General features: G+C 35.8%; 1 protein-coding gene across 1 annotated transcript in view; it reads right to left on the bottom strand.

The window, feature by feature from the left end:
- The window catches only part of MAN2A1 (mannosidase alpha class 2A member 1), a 58,132-nt gene that overhangs the window by 32,336 nt on the left and 7,326 nt on the right, over positions 1–18,470 (bottom strand). The window contains exons 2-6 of the mRNA XM_015822837.2: positions 13,623–13,883; positions 7,721–7,865; positions 4,879–5,050; positions 3,788–3,915; positions 1,514–1,687 (exon numbers count right to left, since the gene is read on the bottom strand). Of these exons, the coding sequence (XP_015678323.2) occupies positions 1,514–1,687; positions 3,788–3,915; positions 4,879–5,050; positions 7,721–7,865; positions 13,623–13,883 (880 nt within the window). The remainder of the gene's footprint in view (positions 1–1,513; positions 1,688–3,787; positions 3,916–4,878; positions 5,051–7,720; positions 7,866–13,622; positions 13,884–18,470) is intronic.

Below are 18,470 nucleotides of genomic sequence, written 5' to 3'. Positions count from 1 at the left end.
AATCAAGATTACAATTGACAATCATATATAAATTGGAACTATTTTTTATTTAATAGGTATACTGAGAGGTAACACAAGCTTATAATCTGTGCTGTTTCATACTAGTATACCTTGAAAGCCTACTAGCTGGTTGCTTTCACAGATTTAACAATGAATGCTATATGCCAAGAATTCACATGCACTGAATTTCAAACTATTCGTATCATTTCACCTTAATAGTCGAATGATTCTCGATAATATGAGATATCCAAAATGATAGTCAAGTACTTCAGGAGCTCTATGTGTAGAGAAATCTAATAGTGCTATATACTATGAATTTTAAAAGAAATGTAGTAATGCTGGATAAAGCATACTGCAGAGTACCAGAATGTCTTAGAAAAGTCAAACAGAAAATCAGCTAAAACAGGTTTAAGAAGCAAAGATGTAAACCTTGGAGAAATCTATCTTAAAAAAACTTGGAAACATTACTCAATTTAGGTACTTGACTATAAGTAGAAATGTGCTTCTTTCATTAGTGCTTCCAAAAACTGATTAGAAAGTTTGTTCCCATCCCATTTATTTAGAAATAAATAAAAACTATAGAAAATAATGAAGTCATCTATCTTCCTATTTTGCCAACACAAATTTGGCAGCATAACTTACACTATAATACAACATGATAATAAAAAAGTCTATTCAGAGCTTGTTTATTTGTGTCAGAAACATGACAATTAAAATAAGGCACACTATATGACATAAAGTATAAAATACAAGATTATTCAGAACTGACACTACATTACTCTGGGCAACAGACACTGTAGTACAAAAAGTTAACTCCTTGCAAGAATTTAAACATAATTATATATTTTGTAGTTCATTTATCACCAAGATCTTCATAGTATTGAAGTACATATTTGAAGGAATTAAAACTACTTTCATTTGCAGTATTCAGTTTTGAAATTTACACTTGTTTACTTAGAAAATGAAGGACAGTATTTTTCTACTATGAAATTCTGGCAAAACAATATAATGGCTTTTAGCAAATGAAAAGCAACTAGCAGTTAGAATACTCACAAGTAAACAAACTTAAGCATAGTCTCTCAGCATTTTATACCATGCTAAATCCAAAAATGCTAGGAAATTACTGGAAGCTTGACATTCAGACAAATCAGCCATTAATAGATGCATAAAAATAAACCATAGTTACACACTATTCAACAGAGACAATAAAGAAGCTAAGAAGAAAACAAAAACACCAGAACACATCCTTTTCAGCAGCCACCACTGATTAAGCAAGGATTATCACCAAATAATCAAGGAGAAAACAATACTTAATCAAGGAATGACCAAGGAGAAAGCCACACCCCCACCAATCTGGCAGGCCAAGCTACTATGTATAAACAGGAAGCAAACATTACCTTATGTTGAGGATATAACTTAGTTGGGTAATGAAATGTCTGCAAGCAAACAACCAAACTCAAAGAACACCAAGGACTCCAAAATTGCAATGAGCTCATATAAAAGTAATACTTACCCCAATTCTGTCTCCAAAAAAATTCTAGTGCCTTCTGGGTTGCAAGATGTTTTTTAACTGAATAATGAATTCTCTGTATCAGCATATTGGAAAATCCAGCACGTTTTAGAAGATAAGCCATAGTTGGTGAATGTCCAAATGGATCAATTGCCCAGCCAGATTTTGGCTTTACTCCTAGTAAAAAGAATGTGTGTTGAAAACAACATAATGCCAGACTACATAAACACAAAACATTTATACTTACATATTAACACGGGATCCCCAATATTTGGGGACTGGTGCACAACTTGGAATGGTTGGCATATAGTCAATTCTAAAGCAAACAAAAACTCCCAAAAGGTAAACTGTTGCCTCATATATTCAATAGAAAGCTTTGTTTCTTTTTCAGTGGAACAGGAAACATGATCACATGGATGAGGAAGAAACTGACTAGAGAACCTGTCATGTCTCCCTCCGAGTTGGGAGTTGGAGTTGGAGTTCTCTGTTGAGGCCCAGGAGGGGGTGTCTGTGGCTTTGGAGGACGGTAGGGAGGAGCAGGCTGAGGCAGGCCAGGGCCCTTCAGGTTTGGAACAGGGAAGGCAGAGTTCAGGCGAGGAGCAAGCCCCACCCAACCTGATCCTAGAGCAGTGATGGTGAACCTTTTAGAGACCGAGTGCCCAAACCGCAACCTAAAACCCACTTATTTATCGCAAAGTGCCAGGGCTGCATCAGCATTGTGGTGCCCTCATGGGGGGGGGGGCAGGGAGGTGCCTCTGAGTGCCACCTCTGGCACGCAAAAATCGGGGGCGCAAAAATGGGCCACTGTGCTGCAAGGCGCAAAAACGGCCATGCCGTGAGGTGCAGATATAAGGCACTGCACCATGCAAGAATGGGGCAGGACTAGTGAGTATCACGCAGGCACTAGCCCCTCCCCATTTGCAGCACGTGTGTGCTCACGGCCCCGTGCATGCATGCATGCATGTAAACTGCTTCCCCCTCCCTTTTCTTCCAGTCCACCAATCAACAATGGTTGGTGACCTCTGCTCTACCACCTCTACTAGAGCTTGCTAGTCGGCTGCTTCACCTCCTTTGTGCTGGACAGGGCTCCTGCTCTGGGTGGCAGTGGTGGCCTGATGACCTGCTGCTGGCGGTGGTGGCGCATGTGCCAACAGAGAGGGCTCTGAGTGCCGCCTCTGGCACGCGTGCCATAGGTTCGCCACCACTGCCCTAGAGCAAAGAGAGCAGAGAGGAGGAGAGAACGTTCGGGAGGAGAGCGTCCTGCCCCACTCCACAAGGCACACCTGGGGATTAGGATTTAAGGAGACACTGTGGGGTGGGGCATTTGCCGGGAACAAACGTGGGATCTTGAGATAGTTGTGACTTGTGCTCTTGTAACCTGGACACTTTGTATTCCAGACCAGTTTGTTTCCTGCTTCACGACCACAGACTACATTCCTGATCTCTTTGCAGTCTGCAGTTTGCAGGCAAGCTGAGAGTTAAAAGGACTCTTTATGTTTTCTTGTTATCTGTCTTGCCTTGAGAACAGTGAAAACTTCCCTGGCTGTATTGTTTGAACTCGTGCCAGCATATGTGGGAGCTTTTGGGTGAACATTGGCAGTGATTAAAAGACTGTTGCTCTTGCCAGCCGACTGCTTTGCCTCTGTTCGGGGCCCTGGGTCAAGTACGAAGCAAAAGTGCTATCTAACCCCCAAATGTAAAATCACATATTTTTTCTACAAACACACACGAATTATCAAATTTTCCAAGAAATTAGAGACACTAAAAAAGGCAGGCATACAAAATGAATGCTAAGTCTTGACTTCCTACCATTTATATTTTTAAAGAATAAAAATAAATCTTTTACTCTGAAGTCTTTTACACTTTCATTTTTAAAAATGCAATAATAAAGCATTAGGAGGACGAGGCACCTTATGGAACAGCCTGTGAACATGGTGGGTTCCAAAGTTTAATGTCTCATCTCAGAAAATTTCAAAACCGCTCTCTTCTCAACTTGAATAATCAACAATAGACAAAAAACTAGCACTGAAAACTCATATTATCATTATACTACTCCAGAAGCCATATTCAGTTTGTTGCAACAACATTTAAGAGATGAGTTCTCCAAACTTTTTTTACTGACATCTGTTTTTTAACTATAAACCTAGTTAAGTACATTTATTTTGTCAATTGTGGTTTGGCAATTAACAACGGAAAATAATTCATTCATCATTTAAACCTTTATACTCAAATGGAAGAGTTGGCAAATCTCACAAGACAAAAATTATGTGGACTTACCTACAGCTTTGTCTAGCCACTGATGTCCTTCTATCAATTGGTCAATTAAAGCAAAATAATGAGAAGAAGCTTCATCAGGCATGACCCAACCTCCTGTTACAATTTCAAATTGGCCATCTTCTATTAACCTGAAATATGTTTACATTTAAAACTATTTGTAATATTTCTTGTTTATAAATATCATCTTTAAATACTTTAGTAAGTACTTTATTTCTCAAAAAAGAAAATCACATATCATTTATTAGAAAAATGCATGATACCTTCATTTACAAGCTAGTATGAAGACTATTTAAAATTGGGGGGGGGGAACAGAACAGACTATAAGAATAACTCTGCAATCTTAAAATTGGGATTGGGGGATGAATGTAGTCTCTGGTTGTTGGCTTTTTCTGCTTTATCTCTTGGCCAACTTAGTTTCTTTTTAAGAAACTAGGAAAGATGATTGCATGGATCAGGAGATATGGATAGACACACCTGTACAAGCAGGTGTAGAGGGACGTTTATTGAAATGAGATGCAAAGACTACAACTGAAGCAATTAGATCTTGTGGTAAGGCTATTACAGTTCCTTTATCTTGTTCCATTTTTTTGCTCCATCTCTATTCTTTCCTTTTATTCCACTGACTTGGAAGTAACATGATGTGAGTTACTGCCAATAGGGAAATATGGATTTAATTATGATACTATGTCTGTTGGAAGAAACTTGTCTGTTTTATTAAATGTCTAGAGTGAGTGAATATTAATAAAGGAGTTTCAGTAGACAGCCAAATTATTATTTCATTGTAAATTTCTGTTTTGAACTGAACCAGCATCACTATTTTTATGAAAGAAATGACCTTAGCTATAACTAACATTTCTACTACAAATTGCTCACTTATGAAGCTTGATAATTTAATCATAACATTAAAAAGAAGTGAAGTTAAATTGTACTTTAAGAAATAAAGGCCAAGACTAATTATGCATTAGAATACTGTAATTTATAAACCTATACAAAAATGGGTTACAATGATAATGAATACTGATGCGGTTTCACACTAGGGCATAAGGTAGTTTGAAAGAAAATATAAACATGCAATATTAAAATATCCCGACCTTTTCACAGCATCCTTCTTCTGACTATCTATTCCATCCCACCACTTTGAAAAATAAGAGATTTCAGACCACATAAATTTCCTTCTTTTATCTTCTTGAAGTTTAAGAACCATGTTATTGAGAATGTGTTGTGTCTGATCTCTGAAGTAGTCATCAAATGTCTTCAGCCAACCTATTAAACATAATATCACATGCTGAACAAATTAAACTGAATACATTGAGATAATATCAGGGTTTCCCCAAAAAACAATCATTTTTTCATAACAAAAATTTGACTATCACTAAAAAAACTAGACAGTAACCTTTGACTGTTTAGCAAATTTGAATTGAAAAAATAAGAAAACAGATTTTTTTTGAAGTATATCTATATTTAAAATAACTTGGAAACATTTTGAAAGCATAAAGTATGGTGATAATGCTAATATCTTACTGAGGAAGTCAATTGCCCTACATTTTAAAGTGGAAGAAAGTATTAATTTTTATTTAATATTAAGAAAAAGTACCAAGGGAGTTCACTTCAGGTCAACTGCCTTTTGTTACAAATAACTTAAGCAATAAGTATGTGTATTTTGGATTTGTTTCATAACTCCAGCCATATCATTAAGGGGAAGTAAGAAACTATTTTTTCGGCAAATGCATGCAGATAATTTTTTTTATTTTCCTAGAAGCTCCTGAAAACTACATCATTTTTAACCCTTTCATAGAATTCTGGGAACAAAATGGTGACCAACAAGAGATACAATCATCCTGTTACTGCTGCAACCACAAACAACAACAATTAAGACAAAAAAAACCTCCACAAAATCGGTGCAAATGGAAACAAGAGTTATATAAAAAAATCAATTAAAAAACTAAATGTAATTTTAGTAAATGAAAAATGAAGCCAATTTAAGTCTTTGAGATTCCATTCACTTCTGTATCAAATGAAAATTATTTTCTTACGCTAGAAACTAAGTATTATGAATCTCTTCAGAACAGAATTTCTGAAAGTCACTGAGTTTTCTAAAAGAAAAGAATGGGACAGTTAAAATTAATATATGCTTAGACACATATGAGATCCCAAATATCAAGGATTTCAAAAGGCCACAACTTGAACACAAAGAGGAATATAAAATACTAATCTAAAAGGAATGAAATGTATGAGCAAACTTAAGAACTGAGTTAAAATAAATTGCTAAAAAGATGTTGGTTTCTTTTCAGTCTACAATATTTGTGACTACTGTATCTATCTGAATTGTACAATAATCTTTCATCAGGAAAAAAAAATAGTGGCTTGATTGTTCTAAAACAGAAGAACATACATACATTTGTCTTTTTGATATAGGGACAAGAAGTCAGGTAATCATTATGTTGAAGAAATAACTAAAAAATCAATGTCAAATATTTATCAGAATTTCTGGAACAAGAATTAGTAAAGCAAAGCAGAACCAAAATGAAATCCACTGCTACTCGGCTTTGTTTAATATGCCCTCTTTTGGTTAAATTAACCACTAAAGGCAAACATAACAGAAAAGCATTAGGAACTATTGTGTATAGGTCCTGAAAATTGTGTCAGCTGTTAACATTAAAGTCTTGAATTATGGTGACCATACGTCCTCTTTATTTCAGAAAGCTGGCCTTTAGATTTATATTTTTTTTCTTGGTTTTACTCTTGAAATTTCCTTTGTAAAACAAAGTAATAAACAAAAACAATTTTTTGTATCCTTATGAACCTCTCTCAAATTTGATTCCTCCCTTTCAGGTTTTGTCCTTTATTTTTTCCATGACAATACGGTCATTGTAATTATGCAAGATTCAGGCCACAGATTTAAACTTCCACAGATATCCCACAATATTAAATACGTTTATTAAATGCAAGGACTTAGTTGTACAGTAATGAGAGTACAATAACTATATTTAACATTTTAATTATTCTTTCAAATAATTTTGAACAAACTACTTGAATATGGAATTAGGTTTTAGCTAATATGGCATAACTCTTAATGTAATGTGCAAAGAGGCTATTGTATTATGTGAGACCATTTAAATAAGACTGAATTGATTGAGGCAAAAGCCTGAATCTTGTATAAATCAAGTTTCAGGCTTAAGATATTGCAGAGTATTTTTTGGGTTTTAGAATACTAGTATTCCTGAATAGAAAAAAGCAATGAAATATCAAGTGAATAGTTCAAGGTTTTCACATCAAGATGTGAAACTACAATAAGAATGTAGTTTGCCACTCTTTACTATAGAAAGTGGCAAGAATGAACATCCAGAAGAAATAACATAAACTCTTTTACGGTCCAGCAGAAAGTAAATACAATATTTTTACTTAAAAAATATTCCTCAAAATAAAATAAAAATAAAGATATTTACTTAAAATAAAAAAAAAAGTCTTTTTGGCATTCACCCTTATTTGAGCCTACTGTTTGCCAAATGTCAAATTTACCGACTACTGCCTGGCAGCCAGTGCCCGCAAAACCACATTGTGCAATCTCTTTATTCCGAACTATAAAATCCAGTCCATTGGTTTGTTTATTGGTGGTAGGCTGAAAGATTAAGGCAGATTAGTCTTGCAAACAGAAATTGTTGTGAATTTGTAATAACAGCTTAGTATGTCATTGGTCTCTTATTTTTGCTCATTTGGTTATTTCTGTACAACTTGTACTGAAATCTAGCCAGCTAGAGTGATTACTTGCTGATTCTGTAACCCATAAAGTATTTTTTAGTAGTGGTGGAATCAAGGAAAATATATTAATAAAAAAGAACTATGACTATATGATGATAAAACATTATGTTTCATGGAGCTGAGGACACAAATATGATTGTCCCAAACATATTTTGAAGCTTTCTGAAATGTTACCTGGATCATTATGTGAGTGAGGTACAACAAAAACTTGAAGAGGTTTATCATCCCACTCATGTTCATCATAAGTGATGTCAAACCCTTGCTTCCAAACTCCACCATCTGGATTATCAAAAGGAAGAATGTCATAGACTTTCAGCATCTAAAATGCATAAAAAGAATAGACGATATATAAAATTAAGAGGCTGATGCACATAGTTCTGCAAGTATGGTTATGACCACTAATTTACTATGAAACAAAGTTCAAACAAATAATTGAGAGCCACTTTGATCTGGTAATTAATGACACTATTAGAAATGAGGCAGCCATGATTTCTAGCCTTGCCTTAGGCAAAAAGCTGACTGGGTAACTTTGAGTCAGTCACCCTCTCTCAGGCCTAGGAAGCAAGCAAGGACAACCACAGGTTTATCCAGGCAGTTAATTCAGCAAAGACCCTAAGGCAGGGGTAGGCAACCTTGGTTCATTTATGAGAATTCTGGGAGTTGAAGTCCACGAGTCATAAAAGAGCCAAGGTTGCCTACCCCTGCCCTAAGGCATGGATAAATTAGATAGATAGATAGATAGATAGATAGATAGATAGATAGATAGATAGATAGATAGATAGATAGATAGATAGATAGATAGACAGACAGACAGACAGACAGACAGACAGACAGACAGACAGACAGACAGACAGACAGACAGACAGACTCATTCCAAAGTTGTTTGAATACTCCAAAGAATACTCTTCATAGATTTTATATATTATTTGTCTAGATATCATAAATTAAACATTGTACATATGTGATAAGCCGTAACAGTCTGCAGTATACCACCCAACACCTTTTATAAACATACACACATTTTATATCCATCATTCCCATTGTTCAACTAATTCTTCCTACTACCATTAAAACACATACCACAAAGACACATATATATTTTGTGCCCATAAAAATATTCAAGTATCACTTAACATAACATTAATGATCGTGAGTAAATAATATTCAGCCTTTAATACAGCTTCAGTTAAGCCATGTGTATTAAATTAAATCTGCTAATAACAGATACAAAACAATCAGGTACTAAACTAATTCAAATTTTCATTGAAAGTCAAAACAATTTTTGTACAGTTTTTAATATTATTTTAATGTCACTTTTTTAAAAAAAAATAACTATTTTTTATTTGTTTTATAATTTGCAAATCACCCAGAGTCACCTTGTAGGGGACATGGGTGGTATGAAAATTTAATAAATAAAAATAAATTAATAAAAATGAATTACAAATAAAGTAAAGACAGACAATACAAAGTTTCCACTTAAACTGACAGACCAATACATAAGTCTGCTGAGAAACAAAGTTCAGTTAAGTTTTCTGGCACTTGCTCAGAGCAAACAGGATTCTCCCTTTCTACCTTTTTAAGGGTTTAATGATTTTTTTATCAGAAAACTTTAAGAATTTAGCTAATTCTTAGAAATTCTGATAAACAAATTATTCCTAGGAAAAATACTACTACTACTACTACTACTACTATTACTACTACTACTACTACTACTAATAATAATAATAATAATAAGTTGGAAGGGATCTTGGAGGTCATCTATTCCACCCCCTGCTCAGGCAGGAAACCTTATACAAATGGCTTTGCAGTCTCTTCTTAAAAACTTCCAGTGTTGGAGCATTCACAGCTTCTGGAGGCAGGTTGTTCCACTGGTTAATTGTTCTAACTCTCAGGAAGTTTCTCCTTAGTTCTAGGTTGCTTCTCTCTTTGGTTAGTTTCCATCCGTTGCTTCTTGTCTTGCCTTCAGGTGCTTTGGAGAATAGCTTGACTCCCTCTTCTTTGTGGCAACCCCTGAGATATTGGAACATGTCACCCCTAGTCCATCTCTTCATTAAACTAGACCAGGGGTAGGCAACCTTGTCTCTTTTATGACTGGTGGACTTCAACTCCCAGAATTCCTGAGCCAGCATGGAAACCTTTCTTTCCCCTCAGCATGGCTACTCAGGAATTCTGGGAGTTGAAGTCCACCAGTCATAAAAGAGCCAAGGTTGCCTACCCCTGAACTAGACATACCCAATTCCAGCAATCGTTCTTTATGTTTTAGCCTCCAGTCCCCTAATCATCTTTGTTGCTCTTCTCTGTACTCTTTCTAGAGTCTCAACATCTTTTTTTATGTATAGTGCTGCCCAAACGGCATTCTCCTCTTTCTCATGCATATATCAACACATACCCCAAACGTTTGCAATTGATGGAGAAAAAATACTAAACAAGAAAAATAATTAAAAGAAGCTAAAAAGCCAATGCTTTTTATATGTATTATATATGTATTTGCCCATAAAACATTATTACCAAGGTTGCAATTTCACTGATATAAAAGAAATGTTAGGCACATTCAGACAATTTGCAGTGGAATTCTATTAGAAAATACCAGCAATGTATACTGGTTCTGATTGCAATTTTGAAACATGTTTCTTGCTCTGCAAAGCTACTTTATTATCAAAAAGGTTTTTCCTTAACCCCTTGAACTCTGTGTAACTTTATTCTTTGTAGTAGCTGCATCCATTTGAAAATGTTTCAAGACCCTTTTGAATTGCTTTTGACATGGTTCTACTAGAGTTGTAGATATGTGAGAGGCTCTATTGTATGCCTCAATCCAGAGGCCTACTAGGAACCACTAACTGCAATGCTTGGGTTCTTAAACTTCATTAGTGTCCCTATAGCACTTGCTATTTATTTATTTATTTGTTTGTTTGTTTGTTTGTTTGTTTGTTTGTTTACAAGTTATATAACTGCCTATCTTGTACATTAACTTTGGGTGGCTAACAATGAGAGAATATAGAAGCAACAATCAAAAAGAATATACTAAAACATCTATATATTTTTTAAAAAATAATTAAAAATACATTAACCAAAGTACTATATAACAAACTCAACTATAAAAACACCTATAGTCCCTAACAGACAAAAGGTTGTTACAGTAAGCGGGCTGGAAATTTAACTACTTGCCAATTCTACTTCTGGGGGAAAAGATATCATCTTGAAGAATCTTGTTACAGTTGTAGACTTGACACTAGTGGAATACTGGACAAGCTCTTGCAGCTGCTATAGTTCATTATAGCAGATCAGAACAGGCAACCTGGTCTGCGATTCTTAGCATTCCTCAAACCCTAGTCATAAGCAAAGTCTGGAATCTCACAGTATTCCAGCTGAGCTATTCAAAATCTTAAAAGGCGATGCAGAAAAAGTGCTACACTCAATTTGCCAGCAAATTTGGAAAACTCAACAGTGGCCACAGGATTGGAAAAGGTCAGTTTACATTCCAATTCCAAAGAAAGACAATTCCAAAGAATGTTCAAACTATCTCACCATTGCACTCATTTCACATGCTAGTAAAGTTATGCTTAAAATCCAAACAAGATAGACTCCAGCAGTATGTGGATCGAGAACTACCAGAAGTACAGGCAGGATTTCGAAAAGGCAGAGAAACTAGAGATCAAATTGCCAACATATGCTGGATCATGGAGAAAGCTAGGGAGTTCCAGAAAAACATCTACTTCTGCTTCATTGACTACGCTAAAGCCTTTGATTGTGTGGATCACAACAAATTGTGGCAAGTTCTTAAAGAGATGGGAGTACCAGACCATCTTGTCTCTTGGGAAACCTATATGCGGGTCAAGAAGCAACAGTGAGAACTGGACATGGAACCACTAATTGATTCAAAATTGGGAAAGGAGTCCGGCAAGGCTGTATTCTGTCGCCCTGCCTATTTAACTTATATGCAGAGCACATCATGAGAAAGGCAGGGCTAGATGAATCAAAAGTTGGAATTAAGATTGCTGGGAGAAATATCAACAACCTAAGATATGCAGATGATACCACTCTAATGGCAGAAAGTGAAGAGGAACTAAAGAGCCTCTTGATGTGGGTGAAGGAGAGTGCAAAAATTGGCTTGAAACTCAACATTAAGAAAACCAAAATCATGGCATCTGGCCCTCTCAATTCCTAGCAAATAGATGGGGAAGAAATGGAGGTAGTGACAGATTTTATCTTCCTGGGCTCCAAGATCACCGCAGATGGGGACTGCAGCCAAGAAATCAAAAGACGCTTGATCCTGGAGAGGAAAGCTATGGCAAATCTAGACAGCATACTAAAAAGCAGAGACATCACCCTGCCAACAAAAGTACGTATAGTCAAGGCCATGGTTTTCCCAGTTGCAATGTATGCCTGTGAAAGTTGGACCATGAGAAAGGCTGAGCGCCAAAGAATTGAGGCCTTTGAACTATGGTGCTGGAGAAGACTCCTGTGAGTCCCTTGGATTGCAAGGTGTTCAAACCGGTCAGTCCTAGAAGAGATCAACCCCGACTGCTCTTTAGAAGGCCAGATCCTGAAGTTGAAACTCAAGTACTTTGGCCACCTAATGAGAAGGAAGGACTCACTGGACTCCTAATGCTGGGAAAGATTGAGGGCAATAGAAGAAGGGGATGACAGAGAATGAGGTGGCTGGATGGAGTCACTGAAGCAGTAGGAGTGAGCTTAAATGGACTCCAGAAGATGGTAGAGGACAGGAAGGCCTGGAGGAACGTTGTCCATGGGGTCGCGATGGGTCGGACACGACTTTGCAACTAACAACAACAATAACAATTAAATACTCAAAGGCATGTGAACAGCTATTACATCTCACAATAAGAAGAAATTGGAGTTCCCCTGATACTCTGGAATCATAGTTGGCCAGGAATTTGAGGACACCACAAGAAAGAAGCTATTCTATTCCCTTTAATAATGAAGTCATAGCACTGTCATCTACACACATTTCAGAAGTTGACAGCACTGCAATGAATTCGAATCACAGTATAAAGCACTTCAAATCATACAAATGCATATCCAAAGAAATCATTCTAGAAAATGCCTAATTATTTTAATTTGTTTAAGCATGGGTGCTAAGTGTAAATATTCAGACAACCTGATACAAGGCCTGGCATTTCAATGAATTTGATTCAAAAGTATTTAAATAACTGCTCCTTCAAAAGCTTTGTACGGTAACAAATACTAGCCATCATATAAAGCAGGGGTGTCAAACTGCCGGCCCGTGGGCCAGACGCATCACGCAGAAGCCGCGCCCACCCCATTGCTGGCAATGGCAAAACAGTCCCGATACGTTGTGCAATGTCATGCGACGTCGCGAGTTTGACATGTCTGATATAGAGCATGGTTGCCTAACCTGAGGCTCCTGGGTGATGTGCAGCTATCAAGAGTTTCTCTGAACCACAAATTTCAAAATTCTGTGACATGGTTTCTCATACTTTTGGAACAGAAACTGTATTGTACTATTTTAACATCTAATATGGTGAACATCAATATAATATAATAAGATTGCAGCTATAGAGGAAGCATTATTTTAAATTGTAATCTACAATTTAAAAAAAAGAGTTAAAATCACTCAGGCAAAAATATTGTAAAGAATTTTCTCTGAAAAAATTAACATTTGTGCTTAAATACAATTTCTCCTTCACTAGAGATCAGATCCATCAAATAATAATATACAGTCATTCAATCTGAAAAGAATGTCCCAAATTATAATTTAAAAAAATCATTAAAACAGTAAGGGGGAAGTGTCTTTAGAAAATATACCCAGTTTATAGTCATATGCAAAGATTACACATATTACAAATGAATATATTACTTTAAACAAAACATATAAATGATTTAAACCATATTTTGCATATCATAACACATTTTCATGACAATCCCAGTGATTTCAGTATCTGCATGTATGTTTGGCCAACCTACCAATCAATTATTTCACAGTTTAGAAATCCAAGTATAACTATCTGAAAGGCTACACAAAGATCTTTATATTTCTTTGGCAAAGGGTTAAAAATAGATGAAGGATATTAGCTAATATTCAGTTGATTCTTACTTGAACATCTGAAGCTTGACTTCCAATTTTTGAAGCAAACTGACAATCTTCAGGCTCAATTGAAAGATATGCAGTGGCAAGAGGCAATACTTCTGAAAAATTTCTTTGATTAAAGTTTATCACTTCTGGACTGTGTTGCCCATCTTTGACAGATTCACTCAAATTGATCACAGAATCTCTTATGTTTGAAATAATTTCATTATTTTCCGCCAGCAACCGTTCCAAGTGGTCTATTTTCTCTTGCAGTATTGAAAGCTGACCCTGTTGAAAAATACACAATTAGATATCCAAATATCCTTATAGTAGAAATACATTTTATTTCTTCTCCCTGTTCTAAATATCATATCAAAGAGTATGTAATTATCATCAAATCAGTGTAAAAAACTTCCTCAGAAAAAAACAGTAAAGATTCTTTTATTCTTTAATTAAAGTGAATTCATATAGGATTTAATTTTTTTTCTAAAAAAGAAAACAATTGTGGTGTTCTATTTTGCTGCAAACATAAAAAGACAACCACCTCTAATTTTCATTTTCCCAAATCCACTAACAGCTATGAAGTCAAGAATAAGTTTTAAAATTGTCCCATCATTAAAATGTTTATTCTAAATTCTATTATTATGATATCTTAGTAGACTAGAATATGGCATTATTTATTAAGATAAGAATTAGTTATATTACAAAATATTGTTGAAATAGAAAAGCAAAAGGAATAATTAGCCCTTCAGAGAACACTTTTAGTTAAAAATTGCAGTCTAGATACATGCTGAATTCAAAACCTTTTATGGGGTAAGTGAACTATTGGCTGTAGTTTGAAATAAAAGATTAAACAATTTTAGCTTCTGAAGATTTATCCATATTCTTATTTTTCCAGGAGGTAGATGCAAATTTCCTTGCTGATACATTATATCTCCTCACAGTCTTACTACTGTTACATGCATATTTTTGAAAGAGTAATCTCCTATTATAACAACTGCTGTGGCACCTGCTGTATACAGGTAGCTCAACCTCCATAAAAGAATGTTCTTTTCATTTAGTACAGTGGTTCTCAACCTTTTTAATGCCACGACCCCAACCGGTCGTAAGTCGACGACTAAACCGGTCATAAGTCGAGGACTAAACCGATCGTAAGTCGAGGACTAAACCGGTCGTAAGTTGAGGACTACCCAACCGGTTGTAAGTCGAGGACTTTTCCTGCCCGGGAGCGCCGCGCATGCGTGGTTCCCCCCCCTGCGCCGGCCGAGGCATAGCTGGCAAGCGGCAGAGACAGAGCAGGCTGACCACCAGCTGGCCCAGCCCAAGGGAGGTAAGGCACCCGCCGGAAAAGGGAAAAAAAATGGCGGACAGCCTTGCTTGGCGACCCCCGTGAAATGGTCGATCGACCCCAAATGGGGTCCCAACCCACAGGTTGAGAACCACTGATTTAGTACATTTATTTGCAACCACAGGTTTCAGCAAGAATTAGATTATATTATTATTAACAGAATTAACAAAAACAACATAAGCCTTTTATATTTTCTTAGATTTTAAAACAGGCATGTACACTATATTTCCTGTCCCCACCCTATAAATTCTGAGCAGCAGCAATGTCCTTTCAACAACAGTATGTGCATGTAATGGTGTAGTAGTTAAGGCATCAGGCTAGAAACCAGAAGACCATATGTTCTAGTCCTGCTTAGGTACAAAGCCAGTTGAGTGACCATGGGCCAATCTCTCTCCTTTAGTCTGAGGAAGTAGGGAATGGCAAACCACTTTGGAAAAACCTTGCCAAGATAACCACAGGGGCTAAAATTAAGGGGGGGGGGGAACTGACTCAAAGGCACAAAAGAAAAAAAGTAAAAAATAACAAATGTATCTTTGATGTATTTGTTATGCAGTCCTAAACAACTTGAAGGATTAGCTACAGAATGCATTATACCACCTCAGTGCTATCTCAGTATTCGACTACTTCAAAACTCATCAAATTTGGTACTTGACAGATTTTGACATGAAAATGTTGTCCTGGTACTTGTCATTTCTTTATATAATAGGAAGAAGGGGATGGCTGTGAGAACAGACAGGAAGTCAGCCATGCCGGAAAGGTCGCTGCAAAAGGAAGTGGGGGAATGGTTGTAGAAGGTGAACAGGAAATTGGCCATGCTGGAAAGGTCACTGACATAGAAAAAGGGACAGACAGGAAGTTCTTCCCAGCTGAAACAAAGTCACATGGTTTGTTTGGACTCATTTTTAGTACTTATTGCACCTGCCAGAACCAATTAATGACAAGTACCGAGGTACCACTGCACTCTAAAATCTTCATTGGTTTCCTATTTAATTCCCAAATAATTTTATGTGGTTGGTATCCATAAAAACCTTAATATATAGTCAACTGTTACTTTTATCAAAATTCACTTATTTTTATTATCAAAAGTATTAAATCAAGGAACAAGGTTTATTGGCAAGACTATGATTCAGCCATATCAAAGATATTACATACATTTGGTAGCTCTATCTTGATATTCATACTTTCAAAGTATCTCAAGACAAGAGTTTCAGCTTTGGGAAAGTTGTTTTAAGGTCAGTACTGGCAATGTTGAATTATGCAGAGTATTTTTTAAAAAGTTTTGTCTTCAGATTATATGTGCAATCAATAAAAATTTTGCAATTTCTGCATGCCAGAAGGCCAACACCCCTCTATATTATGCAAGTATATGCAAATTGAAACATGTTTATTCAGAAATCAGTCCCACAGTAATCAACACTCCCATAGCTACACTGAGCTGTATGGAAACACACACAAAGCACCTCTTTTCAATTCAATGAAGAAGCGACTTCTTTTGGTAGATTCATATAACTGATTTGTAAGATGCTTCCAGCTGTCCCAGCAAGCATGTACATGCCCAATAGTTTCAATAAAAATCCCCAGCAATTTAGGAAGTAGCCACAAAAGCCTGCCAAAAAAAAAGATGTGGCACTGATTGAAAAGGAAATGTTTTTTGATACTATGAAGACTCACTTTCAGAGACTCTGCAGAGCCCTCTCTGATACAGGTTCTATGGACCAAAATTTGTAACACAAATAATGGTAAGTGTATATGTGATGTAAAAAAATATAAGCAGAAATCCAAAGGTACTGTGAATGGAGAGCACATAGCACACAAACTATTAAGAAATTGGAATGACAGGAAAGCAAAAATGAATAATGTACATCAGAGAAAAGCATTAATTCATAGATAAGCCCTTCATAAACAAGAGAAAATAGCCAATTCTTAGGCAATAAGGGTTATGCAGAAAGCCAAATTTCAATAAATATGATTTTCCACTTAAAAAAAAACAACCCAAATCATATCAAAGTTACTAATAACGGAACGGATTCTATGTTCCAATATTAGGCAAATCCAAATTTTCCATAATACCCTTCAGAATTGCTACTTATATTTGATGTGATTTTATTGCTCTTTTCTAAAATGTAAAACTGCAGGTATTTTTGGGGAGGAGAGGGTTTCAAATATGGCTTTTTGTGTATATATAGATTGGGGAGATATTTTACAGGTTTGAGAGTTTATTTGCCATCTTTGCTTTTGGGAGAATCACCTCCAGAACATTACTCAAAGACCAAGTTTGGTCCTCAACTCCAAAAATTGAATTGAATTTGAATACCTTATTTGGCCAAGTGTGATTAGACACAAGGAATTTGTCTCCAACACAGTATCATCAGTGTATATGCAAAATATCATCATCATCATCATCATCATCACAATAATAATACCAATTAAAGGGGGGAGTAAAGAATAAGGATAAATAATACTACAGGCACAGTACATGAGTAAGTAAGTATACATAGTTATTAGGCAGCACTGTGATAATTAGGTATTCAACAGAAAGGATAGAACTGTCCTGGTCTAGTTGTTTTGGCACATAATGTCCTGTAGAGCTGTCCCAAGGAAAGGAGTTGAAACAGTTTTATGTCCAGGATATGACGGGTCTGCATATATCTTCTCAGTCCTTCTTTGATCAGTGCAATATACAGGTCTTCTATAGAAAGCAGGCTGGTTGCAATTGTTTTTCTTCATTCTTAACTATCTATCTATTGTACCAAACCAGACAGTTGCAGAAGTTACCGTCCTGGATTTAAGTCACATGGTTTGATAATATTTGAAATGTATCAAACTTGGTATTTCATTATGCTTCTTTTTATTATTTAATAAAGCAAAGAATTATATGGGTTTACTTTCAAATATTGTGTAACTAATTGTTGCAAGTGATGCAGTGAATTAAGAAACCAGGAATATCAAATAATGGCACAAGTATTTAAAAATATTTCAATTAAAACATCATTTTATTTGTTTTAGCAGACTTCTTTAAAACCAAAAACTCGGTCATTAGTATTGGTATTTAATAATGCAAGTATTCTATTTTACATATGAATAAATTAGTACAAATCTCTGAACACTAATTTTGTAGTTTTCATCTTGGAACAGCAAGGATGAGTTGTAATGAAAAGTAATTTTTGTAAATAAAAACAGATATAAAGCATGATACCAGTAATTATTTAAGGAATGGAAAGTATCTGCTAGGTAGCCAGAATCTATTCCAACTGCTTTTTCACTTTAGATTTATTCCAGCATGCTACCTCGGAGTATTCCTTTCAACTACCATTGTATTCCCAAATCACACTCATCCAAATTTCTCCAAACTGGTGTTTTCTCAACATTTCTCCTTCCCCTCTCAAACTGCTAACATATTTTGTTGTAATATTAGAAGAGCGGCCAAAGCCTTTATGAAATACTTGACCATACTCAGAAATCAACTGACAATGATACAATCCATAATTTTATTCCCTTGGGTGAATATGTTACCCGATTCCAATGAC

This window comes from Protobothrops mucrosquamatus, unplaced genomic scaffold, assembly GCF_001527695.2.
Source record: "Protobothrops mucrosquamatus isolate PMUCROS unplaced genomic scaffold, P.Mucros_1.0 scaffold1691, whole genome shotgun sequence".
In the NCBI taxonomy this organism is placed as follows: domain Eukaryota; kingdom Metazoa; phylum Chordata; class Lepidosauria; order Squamata; family Viperidae; genus Protobothrops; species Protobothrops mucrosquamatus.
This window is presented reverse-complemented; position numbering and strand designations above follow the sequence as displayed.